Here is a 24,693-nt window from a genome sequence, read left to right on the forward strand (position 1 = left end):
AGTAGATGGTCATAGTTAGTACATTCCTGGAACAGAGGTCTATGTTCTGTGGAAGGGAGATCATACAGATTCAGGTGGTGTTTAAAGAATAGAACTATAAACATTAGGAGTTCATAAATGTTTTGTAAACTTGAAAGTTTTTCATGACAAACAATTTTAGACATTGAGAACTTTAGACTGAATCCTAAGCATCAGTGTAGAGGTTAAATTTGTCGATATAGAATTGGATAAAGGAGCTTGAAAAAAGAAAATCTCTTTTGTTTTAAGAATCAGGACAAAGGATCAGCCATGTAATCAACATAGAAAAAAATGAGTCATTGGTACAAAATTATCTGAGGAATGAATGAGGAATATGGAAAAAGGGGAATATTTGAAGAAAAACTATTGTTAAACAGTTAAAGAATGACAGTCTTACATTACAACTCTGTCTCTGGAACTAGTAGCTTGTGTGAATTTAATCTTATTAGCTACCTCATTACCTATAACAGGGGACCAGTGATAGCTACTTTATTATGATGTGGTAAGAATTAAGTGTTATGATGTTTAGAAAAAATGGTACATATTTTGCCATGTGATAGGCATAGTAAATTATCATTGTTGCTGTTATCACTATAGATTACATGATCTTGGAGTGAACAAAAGCTGTCATGAAGAATGAAGATCATAAAAGCAAGGTAGAAAAACTTGGTTAATGTTCAACAAGGTAAAAATGTAGTGGAGTAACCTCATATGGTCCTTGGTAATCTACCCAGAGGGATGGACTGTGGATGCAGAACTAGGCGATACTTGAAGCTATACAGTTCACCAATGATTTTAAGATAAACATATAACTCAACAATAATGGAAGCACAGGTTGATATGAGAGATTATGTGACTGAGACTCAGCCTTTTTTCCTACATGTGGTCAGTGTGCCAACAGGTATCCATCAATCTGTTTTACAAATGAGAAAATTAATAGGATTCATAAGAGAGTGTATGGAGAACTAATTCTATTTAAGCTCACATTCCATCCTCTCTGCCCCAATTTTTGCCAATCAGAATCCAACTCTATCATCACTGACATTTCTTCAATCTATACATTTACAGTTTTGGTTTTGTCTCTCAGTAGTTACCTACCTTTGAAAACTCTGCAATGCTTCATGCAGTCCAAACTGTATCTTTCAAGTGAAGGCTTTCTGAGCTCCCCAGACAAGAACAATCAATCATTACTTTGGACTCTCACTGTATTTGGCATGCTAATATGATCTATTCTAATTACAGATGGCTCTTTCTTCCTCCAGGACCTTTGCTAAGTAGCTGCAATGTTTGGTGGTTCTCAACTGCTTCCAATTACAGAGCTAAATACAAAGGGGGATAAAGTAAAAGTGGGTTCAACAATTGGAAAATATCTTGTTTCATTTATTTCCATGCTGGCATTGGATTCATGATGTCTCTGCCTTATTTGCTGAGTACTATGGTTATTGGTACGAAAAGCTATTCTTGTTACAAATTGTCAACTTAAGATAGAAAAGACTTGGATGTTTCTGGAAAGGTAATAGCCATAGAAACGGAGCAGTAGAAGAAAAGGAAACCAAGAGGGAATAGTTGATATCCTGTGTCCTAAAGCAGACACAGGCATGTAGTGAAAGAACAGGATGGTTACTTTTAGAATGACATAATTGATCAACTTTTAAGTGTGCAGGAATAGATTTCTTTGAAGTCTTACACATGCTAGGCAAATGCGCAGTTAGTCATGTACCTAAGTCCATAAATTAGCTATCTCAACTATTCAAAACAGCCCTAAAGTAGCACAGTAAATAGCAAATGTGTACCATCCATGAGAAGGAACATAGTGATGTGCTCATGGCCAGGTCTCTTACACTTTACTGCTATGACTTCATTTTCTCCTCTATTCACTCTGCTTCTTCCCACCATACTGGATTCCTTAGCATTCCTCATTTTCTCTGAGGTCTTCAAAATGACATCTTCTGTCTACACACCTCTTCCATCAGGGTGCCAGGTACCTAATACTTTCCTGTTCTTCATGAGTGTTTAATGAAATTTGTCCTTACCATTATGTTTGAAATATCTACTTATTGCCACTGGCTGCACTCCTATTTTTCTAGTTGTTGCTAAATTTATCCTAAGAATGCTTCCATTTCTACATTTTTATACGTGGTGTATTCACTGTTTATTGCCTGTTTTCTTCCTTGCAATTTAATTACCGAAGGGTACTTTACCTGATTTTTCTACCTTACTAACTGAACCAATTAAATGTTCAAGATAGTGCTTGCCTCACAGTAGGGTCTCACTAAACATTTGTAAAATGAATGATTTTAATATGTAAAAGAAATGGGACAGCTGATTAGTTTCTTGAAATGTACTATAGTTTAGCTATAAAGCTGCATCATCTTTTTTCTTTGCTTGTTTTCTTTTGAGAAGGGTTTTATTGTACAGTCCTGGCTGTTTGGACTTCACCATTTATAGGTCAACCTGGATTCAAACTTGTAGCAATTCCGTATCAATCTCCCTTTTGGTGTGAACCATCAAACCTCACTAAATGATCATAGTATTGTTTATTCACTTGTATACATCTTTTGCTTATCTGGGCTCAGCTATCCAAATTCAAATAATAAATTCTTATTTATTAGACTGTTGGATCCCTCCTTCAGTGAGCTACCTGGCTACAGTATTTTGTTGTTTATCTCCTTTCAAGTTCTCAAACAGAGGAATCTGACATTTTCCCCATCTTTATATTTTACTTTTTCTTTTTTTCCTTTTTATGAGATTAGGTCTCACTATTTAGCACCGACTTGCCTGGAACTCACTATGTAGACTGCTGGCTTCAAATTCAGTGTGATCTGTCTGCCTCTGTATCCTGAGCAATGAAATTAAATGTGTGCACCATCCATATCCAATGACTGCTGTATATTTTTAATATCCGGGGAGGACAGGCCCTTTAAACATGGAGTTGATAATTTCTTCTTACCACTAATTGTACTATCTAGCCCTTTTCCACTAGTGAATGAATTGGCATAGACAGTTGAGGTTTATAAAGTCATAAAGCAATAAGTCATGGAATAGAGTTCTCTGACTTATTATATGTTCCACTGCTGAATGCTTTCCTCATTGCTTTGATGGACTCTAGCCATTGAGTCTGCTTTCTCTGTAGACTCCTGTCATGTGTATATAATGTGTTTCAAGTACATTAAAATCAGACACGGTAAGGGCACCTAACTGCAAACATTCCTTTACTACCTTACTTGGTAATGGCTCAGAGTTAAGCTATGTGCTTCTCCCTCTTACATATCTTCGGTAAAAAAAAAATCTTCTGAGAGATGTCATTAAAATTAATTAAAGAATAATTGTTTTGGAGGGGAAAGAAGTCAAATTTGAGTTTTACTTCACTATAGCTATTATCCCAATATATATTATGATCAACTTATTTTTGGTCATTTAAAACATGATGAAAATGAGAAATAACCAATGGACATTTAGAACATTTTACATGTTATTTCTCATTTCCCAAGTCCTGTGTTTTCTTTTGAGTAAATTTCTGCTTCCTTAAAATATTTTTATCTTTATTTAATTTTACTTATAATTTGATGCCTGCTTCTATCTCTGTTCAAATTGTAATTGTGTCCTCAGACCATATTGTCCCCTGGATAGCTAGGGCCTTTCTGAATTCACCGCTTGAATCTACTCTTCTCAAATAAGTTCCTCAAATGCAACCTGTGTTCAACTTGTATCTAAAGTAGTGATATTTACAGTTAAGAATTGTAATTAATCAAGTGATACTTGTTTCAATATTGACATTTAACCTTATGTTTTCAGAAGGCATAAGTTATGTTGGTAAATTAATTTGAAATTGAATAATGTGTGGTATGGTATAAGTTCACATTTGTTTATAAATATATTCATTTTATTTTCCTTCTTTATCAAGTTTTGATCCTCATGATTATGGTTATTAATGATCAACTATAATCTATAGCAGTAAATGGAAAGTTACAGCAGTGAATGATCTTCAGGTTTAAAGTCAATGTTTTTCCAAGCAGCACAGCAAAGTCCCAGACCCTCCTCCTCTCACAACAAGCATTTTTCTGCTCAACACAGGCACCTAGTCTGTGCCACCCTCCTAGTCTATTCATTGTCCCTCCTGTGGCAATGCTTACGTTCAAGTGACCTTTTTTATATCAAAATGTCTCAAAGGTGTAAAACTAATGATGCTGGCAAGTGAAATGGTAAATTTTTCTGACATAAGACAGAAAAAAATTATATACCAAGACCTATGGTATAGTAAGAAATTTTGGGAAAGAAACTGAAAGATAAAGATATCAACTGCATATATCTTTTAAAACTATACTTTTATTATTGTTCTAGTTTATTATAAGTCATGGTTATTGATATTTTAGCCTGTCTAAAGTATAAATTTGGATATATATATTATATAAATTATGAAATGTGTGGTGTACATATGTGTGTGTTTATGTGTGTATTGTGTGTGTATACACATGTGTATAGGAACAGAGTATTACAGAGGGCTGCTAGTGAAAGTTCTGGGCATCTACTACATATCATATCCACATTCTTGTACTATTCTATATAAGTATACATAATGATTATTATTTGCATAATATAAGCCATCCAAAAGGTGTGAAATTTTCTTTTTTTCATTTATTTTTTAATTTATTCTTCTCTCATATATTACATCCCCACAGCAGTTTTCCCTTCCTCCACTCCTCCAAATCCATCTCCCTAGATACACACCTCCCCTCTCCCCCAGATTCACTTTTTTTCCATTTCTCTTTAGGAAAAATTCTGGCCTCTCAGAGATACCAACCAATATGGCCTAACAAGATACAATAAGACTAGGATAAACCCTTATGTCAAAGAAATACAAGGCAACCCAGTAGGAAGTAAATGGTTCCAAGAGCAAGCAAATTAAAGGCACTGCTCTAAACATAGGAAGAGAAGCACACACACATACAAACATGCACACACACACACACACACACACACACACACACACACACACACACACTTTCTGCTTTAATTCCCTCCTTTTGTTGGAGCTTCTAAACATAAAATTTGGGTGAAATAGTGGAAGGTCAGACTGTAGAAGAGAAGTCTTCAAAATATGTATAGCAATCTAGAATCAGCAGTTGTTCTGCCCGGGGGGTGTGGGGTGGGGGGTTTAATCTAGTAGTTGTAGTTATATTTTATCCAGATTTGGAAATTGAGCCATTCCTGACATTGCCTGATGGACCATCCTAGGAACTTTCCCCAGTCACATAATTTCCTGTCTCATAGTTTCTTCTGAAACAGGTGAATGTACTGACATGACAATGTTCAGCCCTGTACCATCTGTAGATCTGCTCCTGACTCAGATCCAAAGACCTAAACTTTAAATATGGCCTGATAATGCTGTTTCAACGTTCTTGGCTGTATTCTTTGTTTTAGGTCTCTATTTTTCTGGATTCATCTGTGGCCTCTCTTGTTTCCCACATCATACTAATGGTAGATGAGGAATCAAGAGTAAGATTTTTATAATAAAAAAACACAATCTTCAGCCTACTTATGGATCTTACTCTTAAATTTTCTGATATTAGCATTAACTCTTTTGTCATTTCGTGATCCAACTTTGTGGATGGAAAACATCACCAGCATCAGCGAGTTCATCCTCATGGGCTTCCCTACTGCTCCCTGGCTGCAACTTCTGCTTTTCTTCATCTTCTTCATAACTTATGTGTTTGTGCTTTTGGAAAATCTGGTCATCATTCTTACTGTATGGGTCACTGGGTCACTGCACAAACCTATGTACTATTTTCTGAGTACTATGTCCTTTCTGGAGGCCTGGTATATATCTGTCACTGTCCCTAAGATGCTGGCTGGATTCCTGTTTTGCCCCAATACCATTTCTTTCTTGGGATGTATGACTCAGCTCTACTTCTTCATGTCCCTTGCCTGTACTGAATGTGTACTTTTAGCTGCCATGGCTTATGATCGTTATGTAGCCATATGTTGGCCTCTTCGCTATCCAGTCATGATGACAACAGCATTTTGTGTTCAATTGACAATCAGTTCCTGGGTGAGTGGCTTCACCATCTCCATGGTAAAGGTATACTTTATCTCACGAGTTGCCTTCTGTGGCAATAATGTCTTGAACCATTTTTTCTGTGATGTGTCACCCATCCTTAAGTTGGCCTGTATGAACTTATCTATGGCCGAGACAGTAGATTTTGCCCTTGCCATCGTCATCCTTGTGTTCCCACTCTCAGCCACTGTTCTTTCCTATGGCTTCATTGTCTCTACCGTCCTGCACATACCATCAGCCACTGGGCAGCGGAAGGCCTTTTCCACCTGTGCTTCTCATCTTACAGTGGTGGTCATCTTCTACACAGCTGTGATCTTCATGTATGTCCGACCTCGGGCCATTGCTTCATTTAATTCTAACAAACTGATCTCAGCCATCTATGCAGTCTTCACTCCCATGCTCAATCCAATCATCTACTGCCTGAGGAACAAGGAAGTCAAAGATGCCATCAGAAAAACCATAGTAGGTGGCAGAGCACTGTCCTTGGGAAAGTCTATTTCCTAAAGTGACTTAGACAGTCATCATTTGACTTAGCATCAGAAAGCTAATTACTTGCATTGGAAGAAATTCTGTGATTGTGAACATACTGATTTAGTTGAATAAATTTAAAGCCATTGAATCAGAGATTATAGAGAATCCTTTATTTCTGCTAGGCATTAATGAAATACTTTTTGTAAAACAAATTTAGGTGAAATATACATTAGTAAAATAGCTATAAAGCAATTTTTGTTATCTATGAAATACTCCAAATAAATAATCAGTCATCCCTGAACTATTTCTAGAGTTCTTTTGGTAAGTTCACTGAATTTTGAATGACTCTGTTTTAGAAGTCTTTGATTCACCAGAGAGTACACAAGAGAGGTTTCTGTGAAAATTTTAATAGGTATGGATTATTATTCATTAATGTGAGTTGAAGACTGGCTTTTATAATCAAACATAGCTCATTTTAATTAGTTTTAAAATGTAGCAAAATGAGAAAATTTCCTTCTAGTGGTAATAGGAATACGATGAAGCAATGAATGTATTACCGTCTCATGACAGGGAAATCACACACACATACAAACATGCATACACACACACACACACACACACACACACACACACTTTCTGCTTTAATTCCTTCCTTTTGTTGGAACTTCTAAACATAAAATTTGGGTGAAATAGTGGAAGGGCAGACTGTAGAAAATTGGAAATTGCTTTGCTACTCATTAGAGCAATTCATTCTAGATTAAAAACAACAAACAAACAAACAAACAAACACCGGCATTGATAAAAGACCAAGCACATTTGCTCAGGTACAAATTGTCCTGAATGTGAGGAATTTTCCAAGTTTTTCCAGAACATTCGACTTTTAATTTATTTTTCATTTGAAAAGGTAGAATGCTTAATGCTTAGCAGCATATGCTTTAATGTAGTAATAAGACAAGAGAAGAGTAATGGGTTCTGTTTGACTCAGTAAGAATGTTGAAAGAAAAAGTTCATGAAATGTGATCTGCTCAGAGTTTAAAAATGACAGGTGTACTAATAATATTCATCCAACATGTTGGAACCACATTTTATATATTTTAATTAGGTCCTTTACCTACTCATCTTTGACTTGTTTTTACTTTGTTTACCTGCTGTTACAGATTCAGCCTTTTTGTTTTAAGTGTCACAATGATGAGTAAGGATGGTTTTTGCACTTATACATCTGAAGAAGCTTTATTGAACATGATAACTTATCTCCTATCTATATCTATTTAGATTCTTCTGGCCTTTATTGCTTGTTACCTATTATTCATCTCTGTTAATATTTTCTTTCTATATTTATTTGTCCCTAAGATGGGTGTATAGAAATTAGTAATTGTTACAAACACAGAATGACTTCTTCACTACATAAGAACTTTGTGTCCTTTTATTTTTTAAAGAAATATAAAATAATTTATTGACCACTGTTCACCATTATTGACAATAAAGCAAATATACAGTTGGATGACATTCTGATACTACAAAGTTACTTTTCTGGCTCATTAAATCATGAACCCAAATACTGAAAAGCCTGATCCTACCAGTAAGGAATGCGTCAGGGAAAAGAAAAAACATGCAGGCCATTAACTGATATCAACAAATTTTGCTCACTCACTTATGTCAGCAGGTCTTAAATTGCCAACATCATCTACAACCATGATTCTATTTCCATATCAAATGGATTCTATGAATCACAACATTTAGTACAGATTTTAACTTTTTACAAAGGAATAGTTTACCAGAGAAACATTTACACAGACTGGCTGGCCTGGACCTGCTTCTGTAGACCGTCTGACTTCTTAAATCAGAACTCCATTGGCCTCTAGAGTGCTGGGATTAAAGGTGTGTGACATCACACTCAGCCCAAGTCTTTCTATCAAATCACAATACTACTTTGTTTAATTCCATTATCTGAAGGAGGAGTTGGTATGGATATCATTCAGTAAATAAACTACTGCATTTACATGATAATACATCAATTTTGATGTGGTTGTTTTTAAACTGTCCAATAAATTACAGAATCTGCTTAATTTGAAAGGTTCTGGTTTCAGGAAAATGTTAACGATGATGGACTCTCATCAACTTGTGTTTTCATCTTCAGTTCTTTTGAGTATTAAAAACAAGATAAAATAGCAAGTTATATATTTTATGCATATACTGCATACAAACAAACAAACAAACAAACAAAAAACCCAGAAAGGTTCTTATATGTCCCCATTTAAAATAAGCCCTCACTGAATAATAACTGTAAAATCTCCCCAGTGTTTAAGAAATGCTGTTCATCAAAGCTAAGGATATACAACATGGTATCAAATATTCTATTGTTAAAGGAAGCAACTACAGAAAGCTCTTACTTGCTTATAGGAATCAGTTCCTTTTGATATAGGACAAAATCTAAAAATATCCCAACTACTGTCAATGCTTTCAAAACTAAGCATATCAAACTCCATTTTCTTTAGAATGCTATTTTTCACACTAGTAATTCAACACTAAAGATGATTCAGGTTTTATATATATATGTATATATATATGTAATATATATATATGTATATATATATATTGCATATATAATATATGCAACTATTCAATTAATCATTGTGCTTCATCTTCAGGACAAGAATGTCAAGTCTGCCTCTTCTCATGGAAAGTGATGACAATCTGAGGACACTTCATATTCAACTCCTTTGCTACCACCAGGTCAGCCTCATCTGAATCCTTCTATTTCATGTTCATGATGTTCACAAATGAGAAACATTAATTCTCCTCTGCTGTCTGTGGCACCAATTATTTGTTCAGGATCCCCTTGGTTTGTAGCAGCATCTCTTTTCTTCTTTGATTTGCTATCATCAGATTTACTGTCAGATAAGACTTCCTTTTTGTACCATCTTTTTCTTTGCCAGCTTTTTGAGAATTAAGAAATGCTTCACTTAATTCTGGACAATCTAAATTTTCTTCTGGTTCCCAAGTATTATCAGCATCTGTGAACTCATTCCACTTCAGGTAATGTGCCACCTTCCCAGAATTCACTACACAATGGTCCAGTAAAGGAAAGAAAGAAAGAACAAGTCCATACTGTGTTGTCCATATACTCACTGGAACATAGCCAAATTCCCAGTGGCCAGTAACCTAAGGAAAGCTGAGTCCTTCTCCCCCTACACTCCTGCTAGAGCTATCAGTTGTGGAGAGCTACACTTCAGCATCCTTATCACAATTTTTAATAGTTATCTTTGATGGCTTCCTTTTTTGGCTGTTATTTTTTGATGAGGTGGAGTGTTGTACAGGTAGGGGTTGTCACAGAAGCCTTCTATGCTCCTCTTTCTTAACTCTGTGTCTGCAGTCACTGCTATCACTGCAAGAGGATCTTCCTTGTCCTTTACAGTCTGTGATCCTGGGTTTCTACCTGGTTTCTGGCAATAGCATGGACCTCAAACATCCACATGGTCTCCAGCATCAGCATGTGACAAGAACCCTTGGTCTCCAGAGGCAGGATGCCCACATTATCAACATTTATCAACATGTTTTTCTGCAGAAGCATTGGTCTTGGACTGACATGGTCTACAGAAGTATAGATCATGGAGGTCTTTCAATGTTGAGGTCCAGCTCAGTATTCAGTTCTCCAAGGAAGGCAGGAAGGTGGCATCAGTGATTGCAGCGGTAAAAGCTATTTACATTTGCCAATTTTGTACCTTTCCTTAAATCTTTGTTATTTGGTGGCCAAAAGCCACTGGATTTGGGCAATTTAACTCCTGTTGATGTCAGCAGGATATTAAGAAAAAAGCTTAGCTCCTTTGTCAATGATCAAGTGACCATAGGTGTGTGGGTTCATTTCTGGGTCTTCAATTCTATTCCATTGGTCTACTTGCCTGTCACTGTACCAATACCATTCAGGTTTTTTTTTTTTTTTTAAAACACTATTGCTCTGTAGTACTGCTTGAGGTTGGGATGCTGATTCTCCAAGAAGCTCTTTTACTATTGAGAATAGTTTTAGCTATCCTGGGTTTTTTGTTATTCCAAATGAATTTGAGAATCGCTCTTTCTAACTCTATGAAGAATTGAGTTGGGATTTTGATGGGGATTGCATTGAACCTGTATATTGCTTTTGGCAAGATGGCTATTTTTACTATATTAATCCTTCCAATCCAAGAGCATGGAAGATTTTTTCCATCTTCTGAGGTCTTCTTCGATTTCTTTCTTCAAAGACTTGAAATTCCTGTCATACAGATCTTTCACTTGTTTAGAGTCATACCAAGATACTTTATTTTGTTTGTGCCTATTGTGAAGGGTGTCACTTCCCCTAATTTCTTTCTCAGCCTGTTTATCCTTTGAGTATAGGAAGGCTACTGATTTGCTTGAGCTAATTTTATATCCAGCCACTTTGCTGAAGTTGTTTATCAGCTGTAGGAGTTCTCTGGTGGAGTTTTTTGGGTTGCTTAAATGAACCCACACACCTATAGTCACTTGATCTTTGACAAAGGAGCTACAATCATCCAGTGGAAAAAAGGTAGCCTTTCAAATGGTGCTGATTCAACTGGAGGTCAGCATGCAGAAGAATGCAAATTTATCCATTCTTATTTCCTTGTACTAAGCTCAAGTCCAAGTGGATCAAGGACCTCCACATAAAACCAGACACAATGAAACTAATAGAAAAAAGCTGGAGAAGAGCCTTGAGTACATGAGCACAGGGGGAAATTTCCTGAACAAAACTTCAATGGCTTATGCTCTAAGATCAAGAATTGACAAATGAGACCTCATAAAATTACAAAGTTTCTGCAAGGCAAAGGACATTGTCAAAAGGACAAAACGGCAACCAACAAATTGGGAAAAGATTTTTACCAACCCTACATTTGACAGAGGGCTAATATCCAATATATACAAAGAACTCAAGAAGTTAGAACCCAGAAAACCAAATAACCTTATTAAAAAATAGGGTTACAGAGCTAAACAAAGAATTTTCACCCAAAGAACTTCAGGTGGCTGAGAAGAAAAAATGCTCAACATCATTAGTCATTAGAGAAATACAAATCAAAACAACCCTGAGATTTCACCTCACACCAATCAGAACGGCTAAGATTAAAAACTCAGGAGACAGCAGGTGTTGGTGAGGATGTGGAGAAAGAAGAACACTCCTCCACTGCTGGTGGGGTTGCAAATTGGTACAACCACTCTGGAAATCAGTCTAGTGGTTCCTCAGAAAACTGGCCATGATACTACTGGAAGACTCTGCTATACCACTCCTGGGCATATACCCAGAGAATTTCCCAGCATGTAATAATGATACATGCTCCACCATGTTGATAGTAGCACTATTTATAATAGCCAGAAGCTGGAAAGAACCCAGACATCCCTCAACGGAGGAATGGATACAGAAAATGCCGTATATTTACACTATAGAATGCTACTTAGCTATTAAAAACAATGAATTCATGAAATTCTTAGGCAAGTGGGTGGAACTGGAGAATGTCATCCTGAGTGAGGAGACCCAATTACAAAAGAACATACATGGTATGCACTCACTGATAAGCAGATATTAACCCAGAAGCTTGGAATATCCAAGAAACAATTCACATATCAAATGATGCCCAAGTAGAAGGAAGGAGAGGCCCCTGGTCCTGGAAAGGCTCATTGCAACAGTGTGGGTGAATACCAGGACAGGGAAGCGGGAAGGGGTGGATTGGGGAACAGGGGGAGGGTAGAGGGCTTATGGGACTTTTGGGGAGTGGGGATCCAGGAAAGGGGAAATCATTTGAAATATAAATAAAGAATATATCGAATAAAAAAAAATATAAGAAAAAAGCTCAGTTACCTGAGCTCCTTTCTTTCTAGCTCAAGACCCATCACTGGCCAGGGAAGGGGCCTAGAGTTTGTTAACTCTTTATGAACCAGTGAGAAAAGAAAAGGAAGAACACACACACACACACACACACACACACACACACACACACACACACACACACAGGCCAGGCCCAACCACCTGTTTCCTCAATTTCTCAAGTGCATAGGTATACTTATATTCATGCACATATACTCACAAATTTATGTATGTGTATATATACATACATATATAGAGAGACAGACAAATATGTATACATATATACATTTGGTGTATGGAAGAGAGTCTCCAAATCCACCCTTTATTTCTATTCTCTGGAAATATATACAAAAGTTCTTTATAAAAAAAATTACCTCATAGACAAGATATTACACAAAAGAGAAGTTACAGAAGGATGTTGATAGTAAGTTCACAGCAGTGTTTCATTCTATAAGTTCATTATAAGTTCAAAGTAAGAGTTTTACATGGCCTTGCTTTATCATAGTTCACCCATGTGGCTTCATCTTTGGATTTGACCTAGAATTAATGGTTTCCTTGATCTTAAATCTATGCCAAGTCTATTTCTTTTCTTAGTGTAATTTGTGAAAGTCCATTGTATTCCTTATTATACATCCTTTATTTACTATTCTATCATGAGGGAGTACATTTTATTCTTGATTTTAACTTTATTATATCTTTCTGACAAGACAACTAAAACCATCTCTTTAAACTTTCTTCCTAAAATTATTTGAATTCTATAAAATCATTAATTCATCTAAACAGCATTAATTCATGGAAGTCTATCTTTCTGTTGATCTGCAGGAAGTTTGCCCAATAGGGTGGGTTGATGCCCAAGAATCATTAGGCTATATAATGACAGAGGATGTATATCAGCAGTGAGAAGCAATCCTGGGATTGTCTCTGGGGCTGTGCCTCTCTCACAACTATGCAAAAGGGTGGGCCATCTCCAGGCAAATCAATTGCTTGCCGTAGCCTTTTCTAGATGGCTTCTGACATTTCAAGAAGGTCCAGTTCAATAAATATACCATTCATTATTTCAAACATTCTGTTACTGTTCAGAGCCCCGGTAATCATCTAGCTGGGAAGCTTGTTTGGAGCTGAGTCTACTGAAGCTCTGGACTGTGCTGCCCACCATCCTGCTGACTGTACTGGTGGACCACCTGCTCCTCCATCACCCACCCTTCTCTCACACGGTCACAGCTACTGTATCATTAGTTCTGGACTCTTCTCCTCCATCTTTCCTGCTTCTCCATCATATGTTTGGTTGTAGAGACATTAAAAGCTGCAGTGTGTCATATAGTCTACTCTTTTGCCTAATCAACTTTACATGCAAATGTTCATTGCAATGAGCTGTTGGTCTGGTTCAAGGTCTCTGGCTTCTGCCACACTGTCCTTACTAGAACCTCTCTGAGATGCCTTTTTTCTTTTCAGCTTAGTCTTTAATCAAATCTTTGACTTTATAGTAGCATGAAATTTACAGAAATGACAGAGTACATGGAAAGGAGAAGGCAGGACTCCCAGATTATCCCCCCTTGTAGAGACTGGTCAGCTGCTCCAGCTCTTTGCAGTTGTCCATGCTCACGGCATCTGTCTTCTTCCACAGATGTCCATCATGGTATACCTTTGTTGAATACTGCATATCTGTTTTTATTTTGAATATAAGTCACATAATCCTCTTCCATGCTCTTTTTGTAACAGTGTTCCTTTATATTCGCTTTTATAGTCCTTACTGACATAGTAAACAACACTTAAGTTTTCTGTCTGCATTTTAATGGTTTTTCCTGATCCAGATCTGGGGTATAAGGAATATGGAAGATTGACACCATCAGCAGGCTTAACAAGAACACAAGGATTAACACAATGATGGGCATGAACAGAAAAGGCTCCACTCCTCTTTCTTCTCTTTCACGCTCACTGTGTCAGTGCTGATGTTGATGGCTGTAAGCAGCCCGGCCATTGAAAATGAATGTACATTACCTGAAGGAAATCCACCGCCAAAGAAGATATTGAACAGGTCTTCTGGAGTTATGCCAGCTTCACAGCCTCAGTGGAAATTGAACCTGCAGTTGTTCTGGTCATTACAAGCTTGCTCTTCACTTCCTGTGAGGTTGTACTGTTGTCATTTCTCTGGATTGCTTAAAACAGCGTAAGCAATTCCAATCTTTTTAAAAGCATCCTTGGTTCCAGGGGCATGGGTTTTGTCTGGATGAAACTTCAAAGCAAGCTTCCTATAAACTTTTTTTTTTTAAATATTCATGACCAGCATCTTTTCTAACTCCGAGGACTTTGTAGAGGACTTTGTAGTAATTTTTACATTTGTTTATGCTGAGCACACCCTTTACTTGGTCTTTGCACTTTCCTGCCTTCCCCAGCACGGGAAGTGGGAAGTGCTGTCCTTCCAGCAGCTGGGCTTGCTCTGGTCATTGCTCCCTGGAGGATTTTGGCAATTCCTGCTATTTCCAGCCCTGCTTCTGCTTTTTCCTAATTATTTCCAATAAGGCTCGCTCTCGCAGCCAGCAGCAGGTACAGCTTCTTGGCCTTCTGCAGTAAGCACTGGGCCTTGTCCGGCATTTCTCCACCTCCTCCTGGTTGCCCTCTGTGGCTCTCCCCTTCCTAGGTGTCCGCAGCCCCACCCCCACTGGGGAAGTGGCCAGGTGAGCAGCACTGCACAGCAGGGCACGGGGAGGCAAGGCCTGCCCAGAGCCTTTGAGATGACTTTTTTGGGGTGGGGGGTGTTGGGGGGGAGGAAAGAGAATTTATTTAGCTTTCATGTCCTGGTCACAGTCCATCATTGAGAAAAAGCTATGGCAGGAATTCTCACGTTCAGCTATCTTCCTTCTAGTTCCTTCCATATAGTTCCTCCTAGGACTACATGGCCAGGGGCTCTCACACATCAACCATTAATCAAGACAGTGCCCCCACAGGTGTAACTAAAGGCCAATATTTTGAAGGCATTTTCACAGTTGATGTTCCTTTTTCCCAGAGGACTCTAGTTTTAAGTTCACCAAAAGACTAGCCAGTACAAACTGACAGTGCAATCAAATTTGTCTCTCTAAGCATTTCAAAACTACTTGAATTGGAAATTAATATACAAAATATGTTTTCACTTAAAATATAATAATGTGTTATTCCTCATACCCTTTTCTCTTTTTTAATTGAATATCGTCTTCATTTACATTGCCAATGGTAAAACCTTGGCTGATTTCCCTCCTCCTCTAAGACCCCCAACCCCTCCTCCCTCCCCCTGCCTCCACTTATATGCTCCTCCACCTGACATACTCCCCTTCCCCCCCTTGGTTTCCCTTTCTTGGGGCCTCTGTAGAGGCCTTTATCTGACCAAGGACCATTCCTCCCACACAAAGCATTCCTCTGCCACATTTTTTGGCTGGAACCATGTGTGTTCCTTGGTTGATGGTTCAGTCCCTGGGAGTCTTGGGGCATCTAGGTGGCCAAAATCATTGTTCTTCCCATGGGGCTGTAAACCCCTTCAGCTCCTCTGGACCACACTCCAGCTCCTCCATTGGGGACCCCATGCTGAGTCCAGTAGTTGGTTGCTAGCATCTGCCTCTCTATTTGTAAGGTTCTGGCAGGGCTCCTCCAGAGACAACCATGGCATGCTCCTTTTGGTATACACTTCTTGTTGTCCATAGTAGTATTGGGGTTTGTTGACTGTTTGTAAGATGAATCCCCAGGTAGGGTAGTCTCTGGGTGGCCTTTATTTCAAACTCTGCTCCACACATTGCCTCCCTTATTGCTCCTGTAACTATTTTGTTCCTTTCCTTAGAGGAACCAAAGCACCCTTATTTAAGTCCTCCTTTTTCTTGAGCTTCCTGTGCTGGCTGAATTGTAACTTGTTTATTTTGAGCATTTGGGCTAACATCCACTTATTAGTGAGTGCATACCATGTGTGTTCTTTTGTGATTGGGTTGCCTCGCTCAGGATGGCACTTCCTAGCTCCATCCATTTGCCTAAGAATTTCATGAATCCATTGTTTTTAATAGCTGAATAGTATTCCATTGTTTATATATACCACAGTTTCTTTATCCATTCCTCTGTTGAGGGACATCTGGGTTCTTCCCATCTTCTATTATAAATAAGGCAGCTATGAACATAGTAGAGTACAAAAATCCCATAGGGAATTACAGGAGATCATGGGTTAGCACACAGAAGCCCTTAAAGAGGAATTACAAAAATCCCTAGAAGAAACACAGGAGAGCATGGGTCCACAGGTAGAAGCCCTTAAAAAGGAAACACAAAAATTTCTTAAAGAATTTCAGGAAAAAGCAAACAAGTGAAGGAACTGAACAAAACTATCCAGGATCTAAAACTGAAAATAGAATCAACAAAGAAATTGCAAAGTGAGACATCTCTGAAGATAGAAAACCTTGGAAAGAATTCAGGAGTCATAGATGCAAGCATCAACAACAGAATACAAGAGATAGAAGAAAGAATTTCAGATGCTGAAGATTCCATAGAACACTGAGATGACTTTTGAGAATTGACTGTTGCTCATGGTCATGGAAAGTCTGAAGCTCTGATTGTTCAGGACTGGCCCCTTCGCCTACTCCAGCAGTTCACAGATGGAGTAGATGCTGGGGTGGAATAACTCAAAGCTATGAATTTGGACCTGGGTGGTAGCTGAATTGGTCAACCTGGGTCACAGTGCAAAAGCAAGGGGGTGTAGAGCCAGCCCTTGGTGTATGTTTTTATGGGGTATGTTATATTTTCACTTTTGTGAATTGTATCCTTAAAGTTGAAGTGACTTGTTTGTGTAGGCAGCATATAAGGAATTTTTTCATCTTTAAAATTTCTATCCCTTAAAAATTTTTATAGTCCACCTCTAGTAGAAAGGCAGAGCATCAAGTGGAGGGATTGGTTGCCATCCCACAGACAAAAATTCTAACCCAGAATTGTTCCTGTCTAAAAGAACTGCAGGGACAAAAATGGAGAATATACTAAGGGAAAGGAGTTTCAGTTGAGACCCAACTCAAGGGGAGGCTTCCTGCCCTGACACTGTTACTGATGCTGTGGTGTACTTGAAGACAGGAGCCTAGCATGACTGTCCTCTGAGAGGAACAACAAGCATCTGACTGAGACAGAAGAAATACTTACACCCAACTAGTGGACTGAAATTGGGGACCCCTGAGGTTGAATTAGGGAAAGGCTGGAAGAAGCTGAGGAGGAGGGTGACCCTACAGGAAGACCAGCAGTCTCAACTAACCTGGATCCCCAAGATCTTTTAGACACTGAGTCACCAGGCAGCACACAGTAGCTGGCCTGAGTCTCCCTTTCCCCCCACATATACAGCAGAAGACTGCCCAGTCTGGTATCAGTAAGAGGAGATGCATCTAATCCTTGATGGACTTGAGGCAACAGGGAGTAGAAAAGCCTGGTTGGAGAGGTGGGGGTGAGGATATCCTCTTGGAGACAGTGGGGAAGAAGAATGGGATGAGGAACTGTGGGAGAGCAGACCAGGAGTGGGTAATGACTGGACTATAAAAAAAATAAAAGTAATAAAAAAGGTAGATGCTAGAAATTTAGTAATAATTATGGGAAAGGAATATATATTTTTTCATATAAAAGAAGTAAGATAGATACAAAGATCACTTAGTTAGACAATTTCAGTAAATCATACCAGAAAAAACCCCAGATTTTCTTTATCATATTTTCATATACCCTCGAAAAGAATATAACAGTATGTATGACATTTGCAAATTTTAAACAATACTTTTGAATATTTCACTAACAAACCCTTAAAATGAATGCAAATTTACATTTTTTCTATCAATATATAAATGTAGACATGTTGAGACCCTCCTTGTATAGACTTCACAGTTCATTTTGCTGCCATACATAGAGGAGGGACTATTGGGTCATCATAAGATGCAGAGCATACAAAACTCTTGTGGTCTTTATAGAAAAATTGAAAAATAGGCATGTAGAATTCAATCTGTAGCTACAAATCAAGAAAACGAAATGTCCCAAGGCATCTCATTGTGTGTAAGGTTAATAAAGTGAGCTATCGTTACTGCCAAGAGTTGCCCCAGGGAATATTGTGTTTGCATTCTCTCTCAAGACCTCGATCTTAAAAGAACTCTTCTCAGAAAAAACGGTTGAGATAAGTGCGGGTGCATGGAAAGTGTGTATCTGCACTAGCCAGCAGCAGCTGGTAATGGAGTCTATTGCAGCACCCTCTTCCGGTCCAGCTGCCTGGAGAGAAGTCTGACAACCACTGGGTCCTAGCTCCAGACCTGCAACTAAGAAACAGTCCTAGACATCTGATTTCCTCAGTGTGAGGTCTCCACACCTGTGCATCCTCATCTCCAGGCCTCTGGGTAAGGAGAAAGATGTTGCAGTGACCAAGAAGGATTATCCTGAAGGAAATGAGACACCCCTCAACTCCAGAAACCTTGAGTCTATCCCAAGAGAAGGCTAACCCATGGTTTATTTGGGAGAGAGTGTTTTCCACTTCTCATCTTCTTTAGAATCCTTAACCTTAGAAATCTTAGCCCTATATAAGTGCACCCATTCTGGTTCTGAAAGAGCCCCAAGAAAACAAATGAGTAAAATTTTTTAAAAAACTAGTCATCATTTTCCTCCCACCAGTATCCCCTGGTCATTGAGTATCTAGTCTTATCCACAGTGGTGCTTTCTTCCTCTTTTGCTGTCCTCATGATCTATTTGCAATAAAGCCCTCTGGAATTATGGGGTTATTGCTTACAACATATAGTAGAGCTTTAGTTGTGTATAGTTGATTACTCTGGAAAATAGGAGGTGGCTAGAGCTGAAGAGTACTAACACTGATTTATGTGGATTCTGTAGGCATGAGTAGAACAGCCTGCAGAGAATGATACACTGCCTGGGGCTAGAACAAGAAAGAGACACAGCAATTGATGGTGCATTTCCTCCCCACCCGAAGAGCTGCCAGTGAATCTTTCTATATACTCAAGGGGTATGAGATGTTATTAACTTGTGTTTCTTCTTGTCAAAATATTTCTCAATTCTAAAGAAACAACTTATTTCTTAGAAACATAAGCTATGCCTTCAAAATTGTATGCTTTAAATAGGTCTTGTAGTGCTTAGAATATTTGAATGCACATGTATGTAAATGACAGTATTAAGGTGGATCCTATTAATTCCTATACTTGTTCATTGGTTCATTCAGCTAGTCAAAAATATTTGAAAATTTATTTCATACCAAGAAATGCCGATATATGAAAAATTAGGATTAAGATAGATTTATTAACTTGATGAAGCTTAGAGACATATTATTATCAGATATTTATGAACATATAATTACTAATATTTAATGAATGTGCATGTTAACATTTGCCAAATTATACAGGGAATAAACATAGCTTGCTGCCTACAAATTCACGATATTAGAGCATGGCAAATTTGCTTACTAGAACTACTGGAAACTGAGATCAGCAATGATGCTTTTATTGGCATTCTTAATCATTCTGGACTTATAACAATATTCTTCTTAAAGCTTCCTTAATTGTTATTATTACATTATCTTATTATATTGTAATTTTGTTATTAAATTAAACTATTATTAACTGTAATAAAGACAAATGTATACTCAAAAATGCACACACATACTGAAAGAAATAGTTCCTTGAAACCATGGTTATGTTATTGCAAGAGACAGTATTTTCTTTTCTATTTTAATTAAGAAATACTAACCCACTAACTATATTCAATTATCAATGAATATATTGTAAACCACAGTTTCTTAAGCATATAACAAAAGATGATTTTGATTATTGATGATGACTTTCATCCTCACATCATCTCAAACCAAAGTGAGAGGCAACATATTTTTTATTTGCTTTGCTTTTTGTAACGCGCTTTCAGACATGATCTTGTTAGTCCCTAAGCCAGTGTATCCTTCCATACATTACACTAGACCCAGTTCATATCTAGTCTTGATAACACTTCTTTACTTGAAGCTTGCTTTTGTTGTCTTAACTCAAGATACACTTAGAAATCATAAATTGCTGATTTAGATCAATGACTCTGATCTCATTTTTTTCTGTTGTGTACCTGAACAGAGGCTCATATGTGTAAACACAAATATTTTGCAGTTTCTGACTTTTCCTATTTAAATATGGTACAGACATCAGGATTGACTTTTGTTCCTGGTAACACTGTTAAAGAGCATTCTTTTTTTTTTTTTAAAGATTTATTGATTTTATGTATGTGAGTACTCTGTCACTGTCTACAGACACACCAGAAGAGGGCATTGTATCCTATTACAGATGGTTGTGAGCTACCATGTGGTTACTGAGAATTGAACTCAGGACCTCTGGAAGAGCAATCAGTGCTCATAACCATGGATCCATCTCTCCAGCTCCTCTAAAGAGCATTCTAACATGGGTACTTCATTTTTTTCCTAGGAATACCCACTCCTAGTGTTCATTTTCCACCACTTGCTTTCTTTACTCCTTTGTGATCACTTATCCTTTATCTTGTGTCTTGTCATCACACTGATTGTGCAGGTATACATCAAACCATAGATAGTGACTGTGTATCTTACCTGGCTTCTGGACACTTCACCAATGCCTGGTTTCCAGCCAACCCACACATCCAGTCAATGGCAGTCTGCTTAGCTGTAGCATGAATGAAGCCAAGTACTATTAGTATACATAAGACATTATCTTTTTCAGACAGTTCTTATGACTGCCTCTGGATTTCATGGAAGAACCCTTATGTGATACTGCTCAATTCTGGCCATATGTCTTCTACTTGTTTATATACTATAACAAGGTTATAACTTTGTAATTCCTCTTTGGGGGGCAGGTGTTACTGCAGAAGATGTTAGAGAATTCCATTAAGAGAAAATGGAGAAGATGATTGTACTGGCTGGTTTTGAGTGTGAACTTGACACAGGCTGGAGTTATCACAGAGAAAGGAGTTTCAGTTGGGGAAGTGCCTCCATGAGATCCAACTGTGAGGCATTTTCTCAATTAGTGATCACTCAATTGTGGGTGGTACCATCTCTTGGCTGTATTCTTGGGTTCTATAAGAGAGCAGGCTGAGAAAGGCAGGGGAAGCAAGCCAGTAAGAAACATTCCTCTATGGCCTCTGCATCAGCTCCTGCTTCCTGACCTGCTTGAGTTCCAGTCCTGACTTCCTTTAGTGATGAACTGCAACGTGGAAGTGTAAGCTCAATAAACCCTTTCCTCCCCAACTTGCTTCTTGGTCATGATGTTTGTGCAGGAATAGAAACCCTGACTAAGACAATGATGATTAGTATCTGATATTTGATTAGGTCAAAGCTAACTTATTTTCTGTGATCAGTAAACTGGAAAGTAACACTAGAACTTTCTCACCAAAGGAAGGATTCTTATTGTTTTCACATAATATATTTGTACTTTCAATATATGGTTTTACTATTTGTCACAGTGTGTACTTTTGCATATTAAATTAACAACATGGAATTGATCAGAACATGTTTTCTGGAATTATCCACACAACTGTTGAACAATGGCTCCAATAGATAAAAGCGTTCTGTCATCAAGGATTGCTGAGAATGGTCCTGTTTTCAATGTACCTACCAATCAGCTTGCGTTAGGAGCAGTGTAGCTATGCAGAAAATACAGCATCTTAAATGCTTAGGATGATTTCTTAACCAATTTCTTTTCTTCCCATGGCATTTTTACTTTCTGGATTTGACCATCATAGTCAACATTTGATTGTTCTGCCTGTGTATGCTGATTTGTAGGAGTAGCATCCATGGACAAATTAAACCACACTTATCTGACTGAGTTCATCTTGTTGGGCCTCTCTTCAGATCATCAGACTCAGATTCTGCTGTTTGTGGTATTTCTCATCATCTACCTGATCACTGTGTTTGGGAACCTGCTCATCATACTCCTCATTCATCTTGACTCCCGACTTCATACACCAATGTACTTCTTTCTAAAAATCCTGTCATTCAATGATCTCTGTTTCTCTACAACCATTGTTCCAAAGATGCTAGTTCACTTTCTAGGTGTCAGAAAGACCATTTCGTTTGCTGGGTGCTCGGTGCAAATGTTTTTTTTCCTCATAATGGGGTGTACAGAAAGCTCTCTTCTGGCAGTCATGTCATACGACCGCTACATAGCGGTCTGCAAGCCCCTGCACTACTCCACCATCATGACACATAAGGTTTGTGTTCTGCTAGTTGTAGGATCCTGGGCCAGTGGAATATTTGTGTCTGTAGTAGATACCTCATTTACTTTATGCTTGCCATACCAGGGACCAAACCTAATCAATCATTACTTTTGTGAGCCTCCTGCACTCTTAAAGTTGGCTTCAGAAGAAACCTACACAGCTGAAATGGTCATATTTGCAATGGGTATAATAATTCTCCTAGGTCCTGTCTCTCTTATCCTTTTCTCCTACTGGAATATTATCTCTACTGTGGTTCAAATACAATCAGGTGAGGGTAGGCTCAAGGTCTTCTCTACCTGCAGTTCCCATTTTATTGTCGTTATCTTCTTCTATGGCTCAACAATATTTACCTACATGCAGCCAAACTCAAAGAAAATGAATGAAAAGGATAAGGTAATCTCAGTGTTCTACTCAGTCATAACATCCATGATGAACCCATTCATTTATAGCTTAAGGAACAAGGATGTGAAAGAGGCATTAAAGAAAGTACTTAAAAGAGAGATAAGATAGAAGAATACAGGAGATAATCAGGAGTATAGGCTATTCTGAAGTCCATCAACGTCTTAAACACCTTTCGTTGGGAACTATCTCTAATCTGAGAGTAAAGTTCATTCATGTGTACCAAAGAATGTTTCCACAACCTTGTCTACAATTATTATTTCTGGGTGTGACTCGATTAATTTGTGACAATTTTCCTATTAATAGTAAGTAAAATAAAGTAAAATAAAATAAATTTTAAATAGTGAGAAAATTCTATAAACTGCAGCTTTCATGGATCAATCTAATTCTGCCATGGGACATTTCCTTTATCTTTAAACCCCATAGGTAATTGCCAAACTCATACTAGCCTATCATTATTCATAGCCATCTTTACTGATTATAGTTTTAATCCATAGACATCCAAACTACTTCTATAACTGAGTAAAATGACACAAACCCATAATCTAAGTACTAATGAGACCAATGCAGAATGATATTCACAGTTTAGGCAAGCCTGGACTATATAAAGATTCTAGGCCAACCCAAAACAAAGTTTAAGAACTTGTCTCAAAAGCAAATAGGCAAAGTATCCTGATAGTCAAGTCAACTCTCAGTAGTGGATCTCAAGAACACATCTTTAATAATTCCCACATTCCGTACACCAAGACTAGTTATTGGTTCTAGAGAACTAAGATTGAGAAGCAGCTTTCTCCATCAGAACTGTTATGAGAAACTCTTCCACTCTAAATAGCAGCCCCTTCCTAGACAAGTTATTTCTTAAGCAGGTGGATAGAAATAATTGTATTATTATTTTTATTATCTCCTCTATGGAAAGTAGAAGACAATGGGTGGCACATTTTTTTTCTGTGAGCTCAATTGGCCTCTGTAGTACTATATGTACAAGGCAGGAATGGTGTGGATGAGATAGAGACTAGGTTCTTACTAGAGTTACAAATGTAACACTTCCTTCCCTTTGAAGAAAATATAATGATATTTAAGGCTGAAGTGAAATGAAACCTTCACTTGGGTGGTATTCACATCCTTGGTCTCAAAGCCATGATAATGTAAGCTAGAGTCATCCTAGTGTTGCCAGTTTCCTTTTATTTCTCCTGGAAGTGCTGTGGTGGTACAGACACATCCAATCTTCTATGCTTCTTGTCTTGGGCTTACACATAGCTTCCTATAGTGTACCACCTTTCTACCATGGAACTTTTTGTGAGGATTCTCCTCATGAAAGAACATTGCTGCTCATTTTAGGACCCCCTCTACCTTTTTACAAAGTGGGAAGAACTCAAAAACACTTTTTTTTTACCTGTAGCTGTTTTTAATTGAATTAGCCTATCATTTTATGATAATCTCTTACCATATATAAAACAAAGTTATGGGCAAAGAATGAGGTGGGAGAGGAGAAAATTAAAGGGGGGATGATGAAATTCAAGTTTGCCATATTGACTTCTGTATTTTCCAAATTCAATGGTCACAAATATTTTTCATGGCCAATGAGGACATATTGCACCATAGTAGATGTGGATGGGAGAGTATGGGAAGGGGTAATTGTAATCAGGATATATGGTATGAAAAAAGATCCTGGTTTTAATAAAAGGGGTAAAAACAACAAAAATAACAACCACAAAGAACT

General features: G+C 37.9%; 2 protein-coding genes and 1 pseudogene across 2 annotated transcripts; 2 read left to right on the forward strand and 1 right to left on the reverse strand.

Annotated features, from left to right (window-relative positions):
• The first annotated feature begins 5,626 nt into the window (after window positions 1-5,626).
• Window positions 5,627-6,577, forward strand: LOC127680170 (olfactory receptor 6). The gene has a single exon (XM_052175737.1). It carries the CDS (start codon window positions 5,627-5,629, stop codon window positions 6,575-6,577), a length of 951 nt encoding a protein of 316 aa, XP_052031697.1.
• Window positions 6,578-13,932: 7,355 nt separating this feature from the next.
• Window positions 13,933-14,981, reverse strand: LOC127682403 (dnaJ homolog subfamily B member 14-like; annotated as a pseudogene).
• Window positions 14,982-22,151: 7,170 nt separating this feature from the next.
• On the forward strand, window positions 22,152-23,084 carry LOC127680180 (olfactory receptor 2D3-like). Its single transcript, XM_052175747.1, has one exon. It carries the CDS (start codon window positions 22,152-22,154, stop codon window positions 23,082-23,084), a length of 933 nt encoding a protein of 310 aa, XP_052031707.1.
• The last annotated feature ends 1,609 nt before the right edge of the window (window positions 23,085-24,693 follow it).

The sequence above is a fragment of the Apodemus sylvaticus genome, chromosome 1 (assembly GCF_947179515.1).
Source record: "Apodemus sylvaticus chromosome 1, mApoSyl1.1, whole genome shotgun sequence".
Classification (NCBI taxonomy): domain Eukaryota; kingdom Metazoa; phylum Chordata; class Mammalia; order Rodentia; family Muridae; genus Apodemus; species Apodemus sylvaticus.

Excerpts from the sequence above, each read along its gene's own strand:
- LOC127680170 (XM_052175737.1), top strand. The coding sequence starts at position 5,627 with ATGGAAAACATCACCAGCATCAGCGAGTTCATCCTCATGGGCTTCCCT.
- LOC127680180 (XM_052175747.1), top strand. The coding sequence starts at position 22,152 with ATGGACAAATTAAACCACACTTATCTGACTGAGTTCATCTTGTTGGGC.